The following is a 17,876-nucleotide window of genomic DNA, read 5'->3' on the forward strand; positions in this document are numbered from 1 at the left end:
CAAACCTTGAAATTAAATGAAAAGAAAACAATATAATAAGGTACGAGAATAAAAACCAGACCTATATAAAACAAAATTTAAATATAAGATACACATAAATTAAATAAAAGCCAACACCCTGTCCAAAAAGTTAATAAAATTAGTGCCTACACACTTAAATAAAGTGTTGATTTCTCTATCATTAAGGAAATCCACTAACTTGTTAATCCTTCCATCTTTCTTCTTATCAATTGCCCATGATGAGCGTTATAGATTACAACGAAGCGATAACACATAGGAGTATAAGAATAAAGAGAAAAATTTATATTAGAACTCGGTATAAGTTGTTGATAAAGTTGGCAACGTTAATTATGGAAGTACCTAAAGAGACCTATACAATGTTCTTGTCTTAAAATTGAATTAAAACTAATATTTAATTTAATGTACTTGCATTGTTTGAATCCCATGTATTTCAAATACGCAACTTAAGTAGATTTACCTAGTTATTGCCGATGGAACTCAATGATATATATATATTAGTGAAAGCCAAAGTAATAATTTCACATAACACATCATTTTGTGAACTATAATGGATATAAAATATGAGGAATGGTAAGGGGCAGCAATTTTAGTGTTTTGTAACCATTAATTGGCCATCAATAATATTTTTAATGGTGTGAGATTATATCTAATGGTGGGAGATCACTCACTTTTATTTTGATGGCCAGAAAACACAAAAGTTGCTACTCCTATACTTTTTCATAAAATATCTCATGCAGATTAATTATCATCAGTATATAGTATACCGTAACATATATATATATATATGCATACATCGTATTACTTCCGAATATTACATACATCATATGCATGCATTTTAATTTGTAAAGCCTAACTGTGTATATAATTTTGAACAGGCAAAACAAAACATATAATAACTCTGAGAAAAATAAGTATATCTTCTGTCGTAATTACAATAAATATTAATAGGAATTGATATATATACATATATATAAAGAATCAGAATTATTATATTGAAGTAGCAGATTTCGTTCGATCATCATCTTACAACATTAAACTCATATATCATTTAGAGTTTACAACAAACAATAACAATGATAATTGAGCTAAAATGACTATTGTGAGGGTAAGAAAATAAAAAAGAAAATGAATTATTCTTTGAACCAAGAAAAGTGAAAAAGGGTTCTTGGAAAACAAACAAACAAATCAATATAATCACCATGTGTGTGTATATATATGTATTATTATTGTTATATATAGAACAATATTATTAAATTCAAAAGAATTTTCTAGTACCCGTTATTGTAGCTGATGATGAATTAGATCCTTGTGGAGGCTCAAGCCCTAATCTTAGTTCAAGGTCTAATTCTGAAGATGATGAGGGACCTTGTTGACCAGAAATTTGATCCTCTTGCTGTTGAAGATGATGAGGTGATGATGATGATTCTGAAAAGAGTGGTAACTGCCTCATCATCACAACATTATTATTATTGGTTTCATCGTCCATAACTGGTTGATGAGGCACATTCAAAAGCTCTTTATTATTATTATCATTGTTACTACCAAGATTCCCCTCCAATAAAAATTGTTGATGATGAGTAGTTTGATTTGAAGAAGAAGAAAACTGTTGCTGCTCTTTGATCTTTGCTTTGTCCTTCCTATGAAGGTTCATGTGACCTCCAAGTGCTTGTGCATTAGAGAAGCCTCTCTTGCAGAAGTTGCATTCATAGGACCTTGTTGGATTCACATTATTCACTGCTTGCACTTCATTCCCATCACTGCTACTACTCACAACAACCTTTTCTGCTGTTCTTCTATGATCTTGATCATCATCTGATTGCTTCTCCATTTCATCAATTACTTTCAACTTTATTTCAAACTATATATATATGTATAGAAATAGTACTAGTCAACTATATATATAAATATAAATACAAGGGATGAACTATATATACATGATAATTAATTTTGTTGATTATAGTTAAAAATGAGACAAAGTTCACCATTAAAAATGAATTTTAAGGAACGATTGCTATACAGCTTGAGTTGTATGAAAGGACAAAATAGACAAACTTGGTCACTGAATTCGGAACAGCTTGTCTTGTTGCAATTTGGCGTGTAGCTTTTTACCTACGTTGGCTTCTACATTGTTTCTTAAAACACATAACGTTACTATCAAACAGCTATGTTTTCTTTTAATAATATAATATATGGTTTAATTTCCGGTAATTAGTTTCATACAAGCAGATGTTCCTCTGAGGGGTTGCTTCGTTATTAAGTTGTTATGGTACGTCCACTTGTTTAATTTGGATTATTCATTTAATAAATTCATTAAATAACTTGCTCAAGTTCTATTTACAAAACCAACTTACTACTAATAAAATGTTAGGGCCAAGCGGCGATCGCTTAATATATCCGATGAATCAATCTTTTATTATTATTATTATTATTATAATATATATTCTTAAAAATGAATTGCTATCTTATATATATAACATAGCATATGCTGCTGATGAACTGGTCATAATAGGAATCACGCAACCGCTTACAACATGATCTCGTTAAGATTGTAGTATTTAATTAGTTTTCAAAAACTAATAATTATAATCGTCCCTAATTTTAAAACAATGAGTATTGATAAGTTCGCTGCGATTCATGCATGTATACTCTTTTTGTATCGATTCGTCCAGTTAATTAATTGAAAGAGAAATTTATATTATAAATATTATATTATGGTCTGTGGATTTTTTAATTATTATTGGATAATGTAAGTTTAATAAGTAGTTAATTGAGTCAAAGTAGTCTTAACACGTTTGTGTGTTTAGCCGTCTCGAATATTATTGAATTTGAATCTGACTTAGTATGTAGTTTGTGGCAAATGATGTTGTATGTTTAAAATGGAAACAAGAGCAACATAGGGTACTGTGCAGGCAGATGAGAAGACTATATCTTTGCATAGTTTGTGTCAACATGCTACAATATAATTAATTAATTATTTAGTACAACAAACAACTTAATTAATTCTTAAACATTCTACTAAACGTCTTCCACGTGGAAACTAATTAACTATGGACTAAAGCCCTCACTAAGCTAAGTTGGACATATCGAGAATTCATACGATGTCGATGCAAAATGGGGCTTCAATTCTCCTAAAGTAAGTTTATCGTATACATACATAATAGGAAAAGTTTAGGGCGAACAACTTTTTTAAAATTATTAGATAAAATCTCACATTAATCTCACATCATTAAAATCATTATTGATGGCTATTTGATAACTACAAATACTAAAAATTGCTAGCCTCCTAGCACTTCTCTATATAATATATACATACGGCCAATAACCAAGTTGGATTGATCTAGCGACAAACCCTTAAATAGAATTCAGTATCGCGACAGATTAGTCCTTAATCTACTGGGTTGAGGGTTACAGTACGAAACCAAATATACATACATACGGCCAAGTGCCAACATGAGTGCTCCTAGTCAAGGACATAATATGTGTGTGTGAAAACAGTTTTGCATTATTTTGTAATTTTTACGCATATCTCTTGTAAATTTTTTTTTATGATATAAAGGATTTTTTAGCTTTTTACGAATAAATTTTAATATCAAAAATAAAAAATTACAATAAAAATATATAAAAAATGATAAAAATTCACTACTATATTTATAGAGAAAGTATAGAAGAACAACACTTTTTTAAAATAATCTAAATAATAAGTTAAAAAAAATTAATTTTAATTTTGAAGTTTAAATTTTAAATTAATTAAATTTATTTATATTTAATGAACCTAGAATGTAATTTATTATTTAACATTATTCATAATTTTCATTGTCTATCTAACAAAATTGTAATAGCTATCACATATCTTTAAGAAATATGAGATTTGAGATTTGTGATATATATTATCTAGATAAAACTTATTAAAACTATGTGAATGTTAAGATTTATATTTGATTCCATTATTGGCCACATACAAAAAATAGATTTTTTAATTCCGTCTTAAAATTAAGCATTTAATTTGGTAATATCATTATAGAAAATGATACTTGAGATTAGAATAAGTATAGAAAATTAATTTTTAATTAGTTAATATTAATTAATTTTTTATTGCAATTTTTTGAGGGAAAATTTAAAAAATAATTAAAAAAAAATCTAATTAAACTCATAAATTATTATTAATCATTATTATATTTCATACCAAGATTGTATTGCTCTGTACCTTAAAATTTATGCAGACTTGAAGGAAAGGTGGTTTTGATTACCGGTGGTGCTAGGGGCCTTGGTGAGTGCATGGCAAGGATGTTCTGCAAAATACAGTGACTATGAAATTAATAATTAAAAATTATTAGATAATAATTTAATTAAATATATTAAATTATTTAATAATTTTTAATTATAAATTTTACGTGAAGACAACTTAATATGAATGTCCATCTTAAAAAAAAAAAATTGTAGGTATCCTACATTAAAAGGCTGAAAATTTAGTTTTTATTAAACATGTTAGTTCTTAATTTGAAGAAATGTGTTAAGTGAGTTTACAGTAATTCAACGCAAGCTTCCTTAAAATGGAGAAAGAAGACATGGTGGCACGTTTAGACAATAATCATTAGAAAGAGAGAAGAGAAGAGTAAGATGCATCAACCTCAAGGTGTAGTTGCTCTCCATACTCCATCACTCTCACTATCACTCTCCAAACTCAGAAGAACAACATCACATTCACATTCAAATTCGATCACCATGTTGCACGCGCCGCCGACACATCCCAAGTGGTCTCTCCAAGGAATGACAGCCCTTGTCACCGGTGGAACCCGCGGAATCGGGTACCTAATCAAAATCTCATCTTTCAAACTCCTCATTCATTCATCCATTCATCACAATGACCCCTTTACTTTCTCTGCAAAAAAAGGCACGCCATTGTGGAGGAACTGGTTGGGTTTGGAGCAAGAGTGCACACGTGTGCAAGGAACGAAGCTGAGCTCACCAAGTCTCTCATCCAATGGAATGATTCTGGTTTTGATGTTACTGGCTCTGTTTGCGATGTCTCTGTCCCTCATCAGAGGGAGAAGCTGATGGACTCTGTGTGTTCTCAATTCCAAGGAAAACTCAACATCCTTGTAAGCTCTCTTCTTTCTTTGCATATCATGTGTTTGATATTATTCCCCAGCTAACACTGTTGTGTATGTTTTGAATTCACATTAACTGTTACTTCGATACCGCTATAGATAAACAATGTAGGGACAAACATTAGGAAACCAATGACAGAACTCACTACTGCAGAGATTTCCAGACTCATGGATACCAATTTAGGGTCCACCTTTCATATATGCCAACTTGCATATCCACTTCTGAAAGCATCTGGAATTGCAAGTGTTGTGTTTGTCTCGTCGGTTTCTGGTTTCGTCTCCCTGAAGTCCATGTCGGTTCAAGGAGCAACCAAAGGTAACTAATGCAGTAATGTCGATGAGTAGTATAGAGTAATAAAATTTAAATGTCTGTCTTGTTTTCTGGTTTATAGGAGCAATTAATCAACTTACAAGGAATCTAGCTTGTGAGTGGGCAAAGGACAATATAAGGAGTAATGCAGTTGCACCCTGGTACATCAAAACCTCAATGGTTGAAAAAGTAATTGTCTTCCTCCTTATCCTGTAACCACAAATTAGGATGAGCTAAACTACCTATGACATTGATTTGAGCAACAAGGGTTCACCGTGGCATGGTAACTTTTTTAAGGTGCTGAGCAACAAGGAGTATGTGGAAGAGGTGTACTCGAGAACCCCACTTGGGCGACTAGGAGATCCAGCAGAAGTGTCTTCTGTTGTTGCTTTTCTGTGCTTACCAGCATCATCATACATCACTGGCCAGATTATTTGTGTTGATGGAGGGATGACCGTAAATGGATTCTACCCAACTCATACATAGGAATGTGTCTTCTCTACCATTCATGGATTGCATTATTGAGCATAGACCCAAATGGCACATGTTCAAATTTTGTAATTATTAACAAATGGTTTTGGCTATCGGTCGAAATCTGTCGATTGACTCGGTTAACTTGCCAAAAAAGAGGATTTGGATTAGTTTTGACTGTCATATGCAAAAACCTTCTAGGATGCGGATTTATGTGGGACGGGCTTGCCCAGCAGACTCGTTTTTTTTTAAAGGTTTATGTAATGTTTGTTTGATTAGAAACTTAAATAATGTTTAATTAGATTCTTTGGACAATGTTATTTGATTTTTTTGTTTTAAAAAATTGATTAAAGATTATGTTTATTAAAAATTTAAATTATAAAAAGTAAAAAACTTTACATTTGTGAATTTAAAAATGAGAAAGTCTAGAAGGTCAATACTTTTATTAAAATTTGGTCCGTCTTTAATCAACTAAAGAAAAATGAGTAATCTTACACTATTAAATAAAATTTCACACTATTAACTTGATGATTACAAATTACAAAATTTGTTGGTTTTTTAACACTATAATAGAATTATTGACATCTGCGACGGATATGTGGGTTGGGTGGCTAAGGTGGCCAAGACCTATCAACAAATCTAAATGGGACACGTGACAGCATTTGACATGAATGAATGATTGAATGATAGTTTGACCCCAATAATTACGAATTTGAATCATTTAAATTTTAGATTTTTACTTTAAAGAATAAAGTCAGATCTCTTATTATTAAATATTTTCTTTCTCATATATTTTTTTAATCTTATCTATAAAATAAATGATAATAGATCATACTTTATCCTCTAAAATAAAATTCAAAATTTAAAAAATCCAAATCCAATAATCATAACTTAGCTAATGTCTTATGGTAAAATCTTTGAATCATTAAACAATAGTTATTAACAATTTAACCAAAATAGCACATCATTGAGACAAATTTGTTAATTTCCAACATCCTTACTCAGTAAGATTGAGCAAGTTGGAACTTGGAAGCACAATTATATCAAGAGATCGAAAAATTTGGGAATGCAGTAATGGAAAGAGCGACAGTGTGAAGCATCAAGGATGAACTAGAGTTCCGAGTGTTGTTGTTGCCCCTAGATTTTTTCATAAATTAATGATATTATATAATAAATATTTTGTATCTTTTTAATAATTATCATTATTCTTTTTTATTTTTTGTGGATCAATAATTTTATTTTTTTTATCTTATATTCTTCTAAAAATTATCATGATTCTTTTTAATATTTTGTGAATGTTATTATAGTATTTTATTTTATCATTCATGAGTTTAAGTTTTAGAGCCAAATATGCTGAACATAGTGCGTTCTAGTGCTGGTCTACATATTGATTCTATTTTTAAAAAGTATTATGTATTAAATAATATTTTTTTATAATATATTATTATTTTGTGAATTTTTTTTGTTAACAATATAAATTTTTGAGTACTATTTTAATAGTTTATTCTAGATAATTATAAAACTCAAACTAATTAATGAAATTTAAAAATTATAAGGAGATTTATTTGTTGTTAACATTTTTTGTGGATTTTTTTGTCAACGATATAAACTTTGGGGTATCATTTTACTAGTTTATTCTAGATAGTTATAAAATTTGAGTTAATTAATGAATTTTAAAAGTTATAAGGATTAAATTGATTAGCTATAAATTTTATTAGGGTGAAATCTAATTTTTATTTGATTTTAAATTTTTGTTTTTCTAAAAAATATGAATAGAAAAGATTATTTAATGGTGTGCAAAAAAATATATATGAAAGGAGATTTGTTTTTTAATTGTTGTGAAAAAAAATTCAGTTGTAATAAAAAACATAAAATAAAAAAATGGAAGGCCCACTCCACAAGAACAAACTAGCCCAAATCAATCATCAGAAACTCAACCCCAATTCAGTCATCGAAATGCCCTTGCTAAGGTAACAAACTAGCGTTACCAAGCTCAGCATTCATGATTCTTCTCATAAACTATATAAACTTTTCTTCTTTAAGATACATGCCCTATGTGAGACTTTACTCCCACCATCGCTGCTCCCAACATAATCCCCTAACCATCGCTGCTAATTCTTTTCGCCTTAATTTTGTCCCTATTGCTCCAGTAACGTTTATTTCAAATACTGACTCTCCACTAATTTTGAGAAGCTTATTTGCAGGACTTCATTTTCAATTGTAGGGGTTTGTCTGTAGCATTTATTTTTGTGACTAACTGGGATTGCAACAACGTGTCTCTGATCTTCAGCAGGTAACTGAGCTGTTGGTTTTCAAGTCTTTAGTTGGGACTTATTACCAACTTTTATAATGGTGCTATTTCCTATGATTAATTGCATATGTAAATGCTGATAAAGTAATCAACAAATCACAAAGCTCCATTAAACAAAAAATACAAGTAACAGTATTGATATAGAATAGTATGTGTAAATTATATAGTAATGTGTGATTGCAGTGTATAACAAAAAATGAATAAATGACCAAATGTACTCATGAAAGATGAAAACGCTGACAATTGTACCCATAGCAGACCGAAACTAACTTTGTACCCATTGAAGATGCGGTCCGTGTGACAGAAATACCCTGCCTTGGTTTGACACCAGCTTCGTGCTTATACGAACCTACGTGGCACTCCAAACCCCCCAAACCCCTATCTACGTGGATTTCAACGTTATTATAAGGATTAACCCATGAAGTGAAAACCCTAGGGAGTCATCTTCCCCAATTCAAACCACACCCCAGTAAATGCAATTGACTTCAACCTCATCCAGTTTCAAGTGCACATAAGGAGAGAAGAAATTTTCTCGTGAGCCCTGGCATGTCGTTGCGAAGATATAACTCTCCTGCAAGTGATGGAACTCGCAGCAGTTCATCGAGTTCGAAGAGGATGAAGGGAAAGATGCTCGACGGAAAATGCTTGTGTGGGAGGGATGTTGTGTTGATAGAGTCTGGCACCATGACAAACTCTAATAGATGGTTCATCAGATGTCCTGGGTGGGCGGTAATGTACACGCTGTGTTCTTGTTCAGGTTAGAAATCTATTTTTGACATTGTAGTTGACACTTCGGTTGGTTTATTTTTTCCAGACAAGAGATTGCAAATACTTTGTGTGGGTGGATGAAATTGAAGAAGGATGGGAGGGCCTAGCAAGAGCTTTAGCAAAAAGAAATTCCGATAAGTCTTATTCAAGGCATGAGGATGGCGTGACTGTAACGACTGGTCTGAAAAATCAGCCAGCATCGTCGATGATGTCTAGGAAATTGGAAAAATTTAGGGGTGAAGTTAGGGGGGAACTTAGGGGAATGAGACTGTTGTTCTCAACCATTGCGTTGGGGGTTGCCTTCTGTTTAATTTTTGAGTTGTATTTGGTTATGAAAGTGTAAGATGTGTATGAGTTGGGAACTTTGGTATGACATGCTGCTCAAGTGATTGTATAACTTTGATCTGGTTTTTATTAATTCTGATGCATTAACATAGGCACGAAGATTTCGATCTCTGGTAGTGTTATGTTTAGTTGTAGTTGATGCAGCCATGTAAATTGGTGTAAAGTTTATCTTGACACAATGCCATTGTAAACTCACCTGAATCTGTCTATTCCTCTTAAGGAAGCAAGTATAAGTAGAACAAGAAACATAGCAACAATATGCTTTCGGTTTCTATTCCAAGGATTCATCCAAAATAAAAAAAAGGTGCTGTCAAAAGACTGATAAAATAACCATTGTAAATAGTGGATTCTGATTCACAAAAAATAAGAGTTATGACATAAGCCAAACCAGACCATGTTTGGTTGCTCAAAAAAACACCCTGAAATCAAGTTTAACTACCTTATCCTAAACCAGACCATGATAATTACACAATACAAGAGTCTTGAGTTGCTCTTTAATATAACAAAACAACCAAATGCCAGCATCAGTTTTTGACGATCATAGTCGAGTACATTAAAAAACAAAAATATAACATTAATGAACCATGAAATTCCTATGTTGATTGAGTCTCCACACCCATGAGTTTCTATCAAAGTGGAGTTGAGTTACTGCTCCCACTTGAAACACCTGTTTTTGATCCACTGAATGCGCCTTTCCTTCCACGTCCCCTGCTATGAAGTCCACCCTGACCAGCTGTTCCTTGGCCTGTAGCACCCGTAGTCACTCCAGGCGTTGGCATGAATTGCACGAACCGTCTGGATGTCCCAGCACTAGCACCTTGCAGTGGATGCGCTGTAGTTTCAGAGTTGTGTGTGGATGGGGTCGTAGTTGGTTTGTTGGCAGATGGGGTAGATGTCCCAGCACTAGTGAACAATCCTCACACTAATTTAGAAATAGGGTGAATATAAGTAGGTGTAACATAATTAACACTTTCAGCAAGCATGCATACTTTTAACATATTCAGCAAGTAACATATCAGCCATCAACATATTCAGCAAGTAACATATCAGCAAGTAACATATCAGCAGTCAGTCCGATTTTCTGAAATCTCCTATAAGCAATTAACATATGTTCACAATTACTAACATGTTGGCCACTTAACTATATACATAAGCAACTAACAATAATTCGCACCATACATCAACTGTATACATCAACTACACTAAACAGGAATAACGAAAAAGAAGAAGACTCTCTACATAATACACCAGAATTCATTGCACTAAATTAATCAAAAAAGGTACCTTCTGCATATCTGACATAAAGTTAAAGCCATTCGCCTGAAAATCTCCGACGTCCTCTTGTAGTATCTCTAGGAACCACTTCCAACTTTCTTTATTTTCTGACTCCACAATTGCATAGGCAATAGGATAGATATGATTATTTGCATCCTGTCCTATTGCTGTCAATAACTGCCCCCCGTAGTACCCTCTAAGAAGGGTCCCATCCAAACCTATTAAAGGTCTACAACCTCCAACAAATCCCTTCTTGCACACCTCAAAGCATACATATATCCTCAGAAACAAAGGATTCGAATCAGGCATAGGATTCGTATGCCTGGGGCATACGAATAATAGTAATTTTGAAGCTGAAAATAGTGCTGGGGCATGCAGGTTAAAATCTTTAATGAAATTCTTTTGAATAATTTTCTGATTGGTGCAGGCATATGAATCTTTAATGAAAGCTTTCTATAAAGTCTGAACATAACAAGGTAATATTTATACCAACTGATTTTATTTTTTCTTTTAAATAAAAAAGTGTTTTCCTTTTTCTTTTCTTAACAATTTATCTCGTTCAGTTTGGCAATCTTCCATATGGATTCCAAGCAAATACCTGGCTTGTCCCTCCATCTGTTGCCGAGTCATTTCTGATTGGTGCAGGCATATGAATCTTTAATGAAAGCTTTCTATAAAGTCTGAACATAACAAGGTAATATTTATACCAACTGATTTTATTTTTTCTTTTAAATAAAAAAGTGTTTTCCTTTTTCTTTTCTTAACAATTTATCTCGTTCAGTTTGGCAATCTTCCATATGGATTCCAAGCAAATACCTGGCTTGTCCCTCCATCTGTTGCTGAGTCACCTTCAAACTTTCCTGCCCTTCCTACTGAGGACGAAAGATGGGGTGGCAATGGTGGTGGCCAAGGTAGAAATGGTGAATATGAGCTTAGACAAAGGGCTTTAGATTTTGCAGTATTGGCTTCTCTTCCCTGCAAAACTGAAGAGGAGAAAGTGGTCAGAGATAGAAAAGCTTTCCTGTTGCACAGTCGATTTGTTGATACCTCGATATTCATGGCCATCAAGGTAATACAGCATGTCATGGAATCCAATATAAAGAATGAATCAAATTCTCCAAGTTCAATTCTGCATGAAGAGTGCATGAAGAGTGCGTAGGAGACTTGTCAGTTGTTGTCAAATGCGATATTCGCAATGGAAATAGAGTTTAAGTGTTATAAGTATTTTTTCTCATTTTATTTGCATCACGAAACAAAATTGTACAATGATGATTGATTAATAAAAGAGTATAAAAATTTCATTTTGTGAATTTAATGAAATATTTTATGTTGTAGTAATTAATTTTAGTATATTTATATTGTGTATAATATAAAATAAAAAATAGTATAATATAACTAAAAAATATTACTAAAGATCTTTTGTAACATTTTTTAAGTGTTACAAAAAATATCTACGGTAACATATTTCTAAGTGTTACAAAAAATATCTATGATAATATTTTTCTAAAAGTTACATAAAATATATATTGTAATATTTTTTAAGTGTTACAAAAACTATCTATCGCAATATTTTTCTAAGTGTTACCAAGAAATATCTATCGTAACATTTCTCAAAATATTACTATAGAATATTTTTTGTAACATTTTTACTAAATGTTATAAAATCTTTAGAAAAATGTTAGTAAAACTCTTTAATAATATAGGGTATATTTAACATTTGTTAAAATATTACTAATATATATAGGTAACATTTTAATATAATTTGGTAACATTTTTTAAATGTTAGTAAAAGTCAATTATGTAGTAGTGGTGTTATATAGTATTTCATTTTATGATTCATGAACGTAAGTTTTAGAGTCAAGTATGCTCATGTGGTGCACTCTGATACTAGTCTACATGTTACCAGGGGCGCAGGTACATATAAGTAAAGGGGGGCAATGCCCCCTCCCCCCAAATTTTAGTTTTTATTTTAAAAAAAAAATTAGTCTAGTCCCCCCTTTCTTTATTTCCCAGCCCCCTCTCTTTTTGTTCCATAACTTTTCCAAAACCCCCCTTTAATTCGTACAAAAAATCCAGCCCAATAGCCCATTTCCTATCCCTTTTTTAATTTCTCAGCCCCTATCCCTTTTTTTATTTCCTAGCGTACAATCAATTTTTCCATCCCTTTTTTTATTTCCCAGCGTACAACGAGTCTCTCCCTCTCCCCCTTTTTGTCTTGGCTTTCCAAAATTTCAGGTAACAATTTTTCCTATTCTTCTTCTTCTTTATCTCTTTAATCTTCTTATCTTTTACGGTTTTACCTCTTTGTCTCTTTTTTTTTCATTTTTTGCAGATTAAAAAAAAGATAGTAGTTCAACAAGTGATTCTTTACTCCTCTTTCTCAAAAAAAGTTCTATTTTTATTCTTTTTTATATATTTAGTTATTTACTTAATTAGTTAATTTATTATTATTTGTTAATTAAGTTTATGTTATTATATGTTAGTTTGTATATTTAGTTTTTTTTATTAGTTAACTATTTAATTACAATTTTATATTATTTATACTAGGATGTTAGTATTATTGTTCTGATTTTTAATATTTTATTTTAAATTGAAATATAATTTTATATTTTATGAATTTTAATATTTTATTTTAAATTGAAATATAATTTTTATATTTTATAAAGATTTAGACTGTAATTTATACTTTTTGCTAAATATATTTTAAATTATAGGAACTTATTTGGCCATTTGAATTATGAGTAAGTTCAAAATCATTGATACATTTTTTAAAAGAAAAGATCAAGAGAATGAAGATGCTTCTACTATTACTACTCTAATACTTGAGGGGTCATCAAATTTCATTACTTCAAGTTCTTCATTGAATAGCTCAAAGCGTCCACGACTTCTTCCAAATCAACTGGATGTTTTTCGTTTGGAAAGAGATCCTGGAATGCGACTAATGATTTGGAAGTTTTCTCCAAATAAAAGAGATGAAATCCGTCGGGCTTATATTAAAGTTGGGCCAAATCAGCCAATTCTTGATAATTATCCATTTTCTGGTGATAAAAGTCATCGTCGCTTTCAAGCTTCATGGTTTAAATTGTTCCCATCTTGGTTAGAATATTCTATAGAAGATGATGCTATATATTGTTTTCCGTGCTTTCTTTTTGCTAAGGAACCTTCAATCAATACAGGTTCAAATACTTTTATTGAGAATGGTTTCAGGAATTGGAAGAAAGTAAATAGTGAAAAAGAATGTGCTCTTTTGAATCACATTGGCAAAGGTCCTAACTCATTCCATCATAAGGCGCTGAAATCATGTGATGATTTGATGAAACAATCACAACATATTGACAGACTTCTTCATAAGCAAACATCAGAAGAGATTGAAAAGAATCGAATTCGACTAGGAGCATCTATAGATTGCATTAGATGGTTGACATTTCAAGGTTGTGCATACAGAGGACATGATGAAAGCCAAAGTTCAAGCAATAGAGGTAACTTTTTGGAAATGTTAAAATTTTTGGGATCTTACAATGAAAGAGTGAAACAGAATATTTTGAAAGCCAAAGTTCAAGCAACAGAGGTAACTTTTTGTTCTCAATAATATCATTGAAGACGGGACAACTTATGCACAAAGAGGTGATGCTTATGGTGTTAGTAAAATATTATTGTCATTTGAATTTGTTTTCACTTTGCACTTGATGAAAGAGATTATGGGAATCACTAATGTTCTTTGCCAAGCACTGCAACAACAATCTCAAGATATTCTTAATGCAATGCATATTGTTTCTACATCAAAGTTACTTCTTCAACAATTAAGAGATGGTGGATGGTGCAATTTTCTTGCAAATGTTAAAGATTTTTGTGAAAAACATGAAATTGAAGTCCCTAATATGAGTGCACAATATATTTTTGGAAGAGGTCGATCTCGTCAACCAAGTGTGACAGTTGAGCATCATTTTTGGCCATTTGAATTATGAGTAAGTTCAAAACCATTGATACATTTTTTAAAAGAAAAGATCAAGAGAATGAAGATGCTTCTACTATTACTACTCCAATACTTGAGGGGTCATCAAATTTTATTACTTCAAGTTCTCCATTGAATAGCTCAAAGCGTCCACGACTTCTTCCAAATCAACTAGATGTTTTTCGTTTGGAAAGAGATCCTGGAATGCCACCAATGATTTGGAAGTTTCCTCCAAATAAAAGAGATGAAATCCGTCGGGCTTATATTAAAGTTGGGCCAAATCAACCAATTCTTGATAATTATCCATTTTCTGGTGATAAAAGTCATCGTCGCTTTCAAGCTTCATGGTTTAAATTGTTCCCATCTTGGTTAGAATATTCTATAGAAGATGATGCTATATATTGTTTTCCGTGCTTTCTTTTTGCTAAGGAACCTTCAATCAATACGAGTTCAAATGCTTTTATTGAGAATGGTTTCAGAAATTGGAAGAAAGTAAATAGTAGAAAAGAATGTGCTCTTTTAAATCACATTGGCAAAGGTCCTAACTCATTCCATCATAAGGCACTGAAATCATGTGATGATTTGATGAAACAATCACAACATATTGACAGACTTCTTCGTAAGCAAACATCAGAAGAGATTGAAAAGAATCGAATTCGACTAGGAGCATCTATAGATTGCATTAGATGGTTGGCATTTCAAGGTTGTGCATACAGAGGACATGATGAAAGCCAAAGTTCAAGCAACAGAGGTAACTTTTTGGAAATGTTGAAATTTTTGGGATCTTACAATGAAAGAGTGAAAAAGAATATTTTGGAAAATGCTCCAAAAAATGCTAAGTATACTTCAAATGATGTCCAAAAAGAAATTCTACATATTCTTGCTACTAAGGTGAGAAATTCAATTAGAGAAGAGATTGAAGATGCCAAATTTTGTATTATTGTTGATGAAGCTATAGATGAATCTAAAAAGGAGCAAATGGCCATTGTTTTGAGATTTGTTACTCTAGATGGTTTTGTTAAAGAGAGATTCTTTGATCTTGTGCATGTCGCTGATACTTGTGCAACAACTTTAAAGAAATAATTGATTTCTGTCCTTTCTCATTATAATATCCAAGTTGAAAATATTAGGGGTCAAGGGTATGATGGTGCTAGCAACATGCGGGGTGAGTGGAATGGTTTGTAAACTTTGTTTCTTAAAGATTCTCCACAAGCATACTATGTGCATTGTTTTGTTCATAGGTTACAATTAGCATTGGTGGCAGCTTCAAGAGAGGTACTTCAAATTCATGAATTTTTTATTCAATTAAACTCTATTGTCACTATTGTTAGTGCTTCTTCAAAAAGACATGATCAATTACAAGAAGTTCAAGCAATTGAAAATGCAAACTTGGTTGCTCAAAATGAATTAGAAACAGGCAAAGGTGCGAATCAAATAAGCACTTTACAAAGAACTGGGGATACTCGATAGAACTCTCACTTTAATTCTATTTGCAGTTTGGTAAAAATGTTTACTGCTACCAACATTGTTCTCAATAATATCATTGAAGACGGGACAACTTATGCACAAAGAGGTGAGGCTTATGATGTTAGTAAAATATTATTGTCATTTGAATTTGTTTTCACTTTGCACTTGATGAAAGAGATTATGGGAATCACTAATGTTCTTTGCCAAGCACTGCAACAACAATCTCAAGATATTCTTAATGCAATGCATATTGTTTCTACATTAAAGTTACTTCTTTAACAATTAAGAGATGGTAGATGGTGCAATTTTCTTGCAAATATTAAAGATTTTTGTGAAAAACATGAAATTGAAGTCCCTAATATGAGTGCACAATATGTTTTTGGAAGAGGTCGATCTTGTCAACCAAGTGTGACAGTTGAGCATCATTATCGAATAGATGTATTCTTGGCAACAATTGACTCTCAAATACAAGAGTTGAATAGTAGATTTAATGAGCAAATAATAGAGCTTTTGACTTTGAGTTGTGCTTTGGATCCTAAGGACAATTTCAAATCATTTAATATTGAAGAAATTAGCAAGTTAGCAGAGAAGTTTTATCCCCTTTGACTTTCCTTCTAATGAGCTAAATATTTTGAAATCTCAGTTGCAACATTATCAGCATGATATACCAAATCATTTGAAAGGTATTGGTACACTTTCTGAATTGTGCAACAAGTTGAAAGAAACGGGAAAATCAAGAACTTATCACATGGTTGATAGATTAATACATCTTGTTTTGACTCTACCAGTGTCTACAGCAACAACAGAAAGAGCTTTTTTCAACAATGAAAATTGTTAAGACAAGACTCCGAAGTAAGATGGCTGATGAATTTCTTGCAGACAATTTGGTCATCTATATAGAAAAAGAATTAGCAGCTATTTTTGATACAAATTCAATTATAGATGATTTTGAAAATAGAAAAAAACGTCAGATAGCCTTTTCATGATATAAAACTGTAAGTGATAATTTTTATATATTATTGTCTTACTTTGATTGAGATTATATATTTATTTTTTTTTAATTTTATCAATAGAAATAGTAATATAAAATATAACACCGCCCCCCCTAAATAGTTAGCCTAGCTCCGTCCCTGCATGTTGATGCTATTTTTGAAAAATATTATGTATTAAATAATTGGATTTGTTAATGATTAATTATGATGAGAGAGACACAAAAAAATGATTAATTATGGTGAGATTTGTCAATTATTATTATATTATTCTACAACAGGTTATGGTGAAATTTGTTAATTATCATTATATTATTCTATAACAGATTGCATTATAGCGTCAAACATGCTGACATAAATACATAATGCGTTATGGTGATAGTTTGCATACATTTTTTTTCTCAATCATATTTTAAAAAAGCATTATGTAATTAATCGTACACAACTTAATATTTAATAATTAATCATATTGAGATTCATTAATAATTCTAATATTCTATTTCGTATCTTTTTAATAATTATCATTATTCTTTCTTATATTTTCGTGGATCAATAATTTTAATTTTTTTTATCTTATATTCTTCTAAAAAATATCATGATTCTTTTTTATATTTTGTGAATGTTATTATAGTATTTTGTTTTTATCATTCATGAGCTTAAGTTTTAGAGCAAAGTATGCTAAACATAGTGCGTTCTAGTGCTGGTCTACATATTGATTCTATTTTAAAAATATATTATGTATTAAATAATTAAATTTGTTAATATTTATTGATTAATTACAATGAAATTTGTCAATAATTGTAATATTCTATATCATATCTTTTTAATAATTATCTTTTTTTTTTATATCTCTATAAAT

General features: G+C 31.2%; 3 protein-coding genes across 4 annotated transcripts; 2 read left to right on the forward strand and 1 right to left on the reverse strand.

The window, feature by feature from the left end:
- On the reverse strand, window positions 1,207–1,963 carry LOC107632333 (transcriptional regulator TAC1-like). Its single transcript, XM_016336028.2, has one exon. It carries the CDS (start codon window positions 1,847–1,849, stop codon window positions 1,277–1,279), a length of 573 nt encoding a protein of 190 aa, XP_016191514.1. The 5' UTR covers window positions 1,850–1,963; the 3' UTR covers window positions 1,207–1,276.
- On the forward strand, window positions 4,527–6,080 carry LOC107629073 (tropinone reductase homolog At5g06060). 2 transcript variants are annotated; one of them, XM_021117859.1, is made up of 5 exons: window positions 4,527–4,826; window positions 4,913–5,120; window positions 5,229–5,445; window positions 5,522–5,619; window positions 5,707–6,080. In XM_021117859.1, the coding sequence occupies exons 1-5, from the start codon at window positions 4,639–4,641 to the stop codon at window positions 5,923–5,925; spliced, it is 930 nt and encodes a 309-aa protein (XP_020973518.1). In that variant the 5' UTR covers window positions 4,527–4,638; the 3' UTR covers window positions 5,926–6,080. The 2 variants fall into 2 exon arrangements, with proteins under 2 accessions (XP_020973518.1, XP_016187251.1); XM_016331765.2 differs by having other exon boundaries at window positions 4,532–4,826; window positions 5,522–5,628; window positions 5,737–6,080.
- On the forward strand, window positions 8,419–9,443 carry LOC110269897. The gene is made up of 2 exons (XM_021117860.1): window positions 8,419–8,950; window positions 9,036–9,443. Exons 1-2 carry the CDS (start codon window positions 8,768–8,770, stop codon window positions 9,330–9,332), a joined length of 480 nt encoding a protein of 159 aa, XP_020973519.1. The 5' UTR covers window positions 8,419–8,767; the 3' UTR covers window positions 9,333–9,443.

The sequence above is a fragment of the Arachis ipaensis genome, chromosome B03 (assembly GCF_000816755.2).
Source record: "Arachis ipaensis cultivar K30076 chromosome B03, Araip1.1, whole genome shotgun sequence".
NCBI lineage: Eukaryota > Viridiplantae > Streptophyta > Magnoliopsida > Fabales > Fabaceae > Arachis > Arachis ipaensis.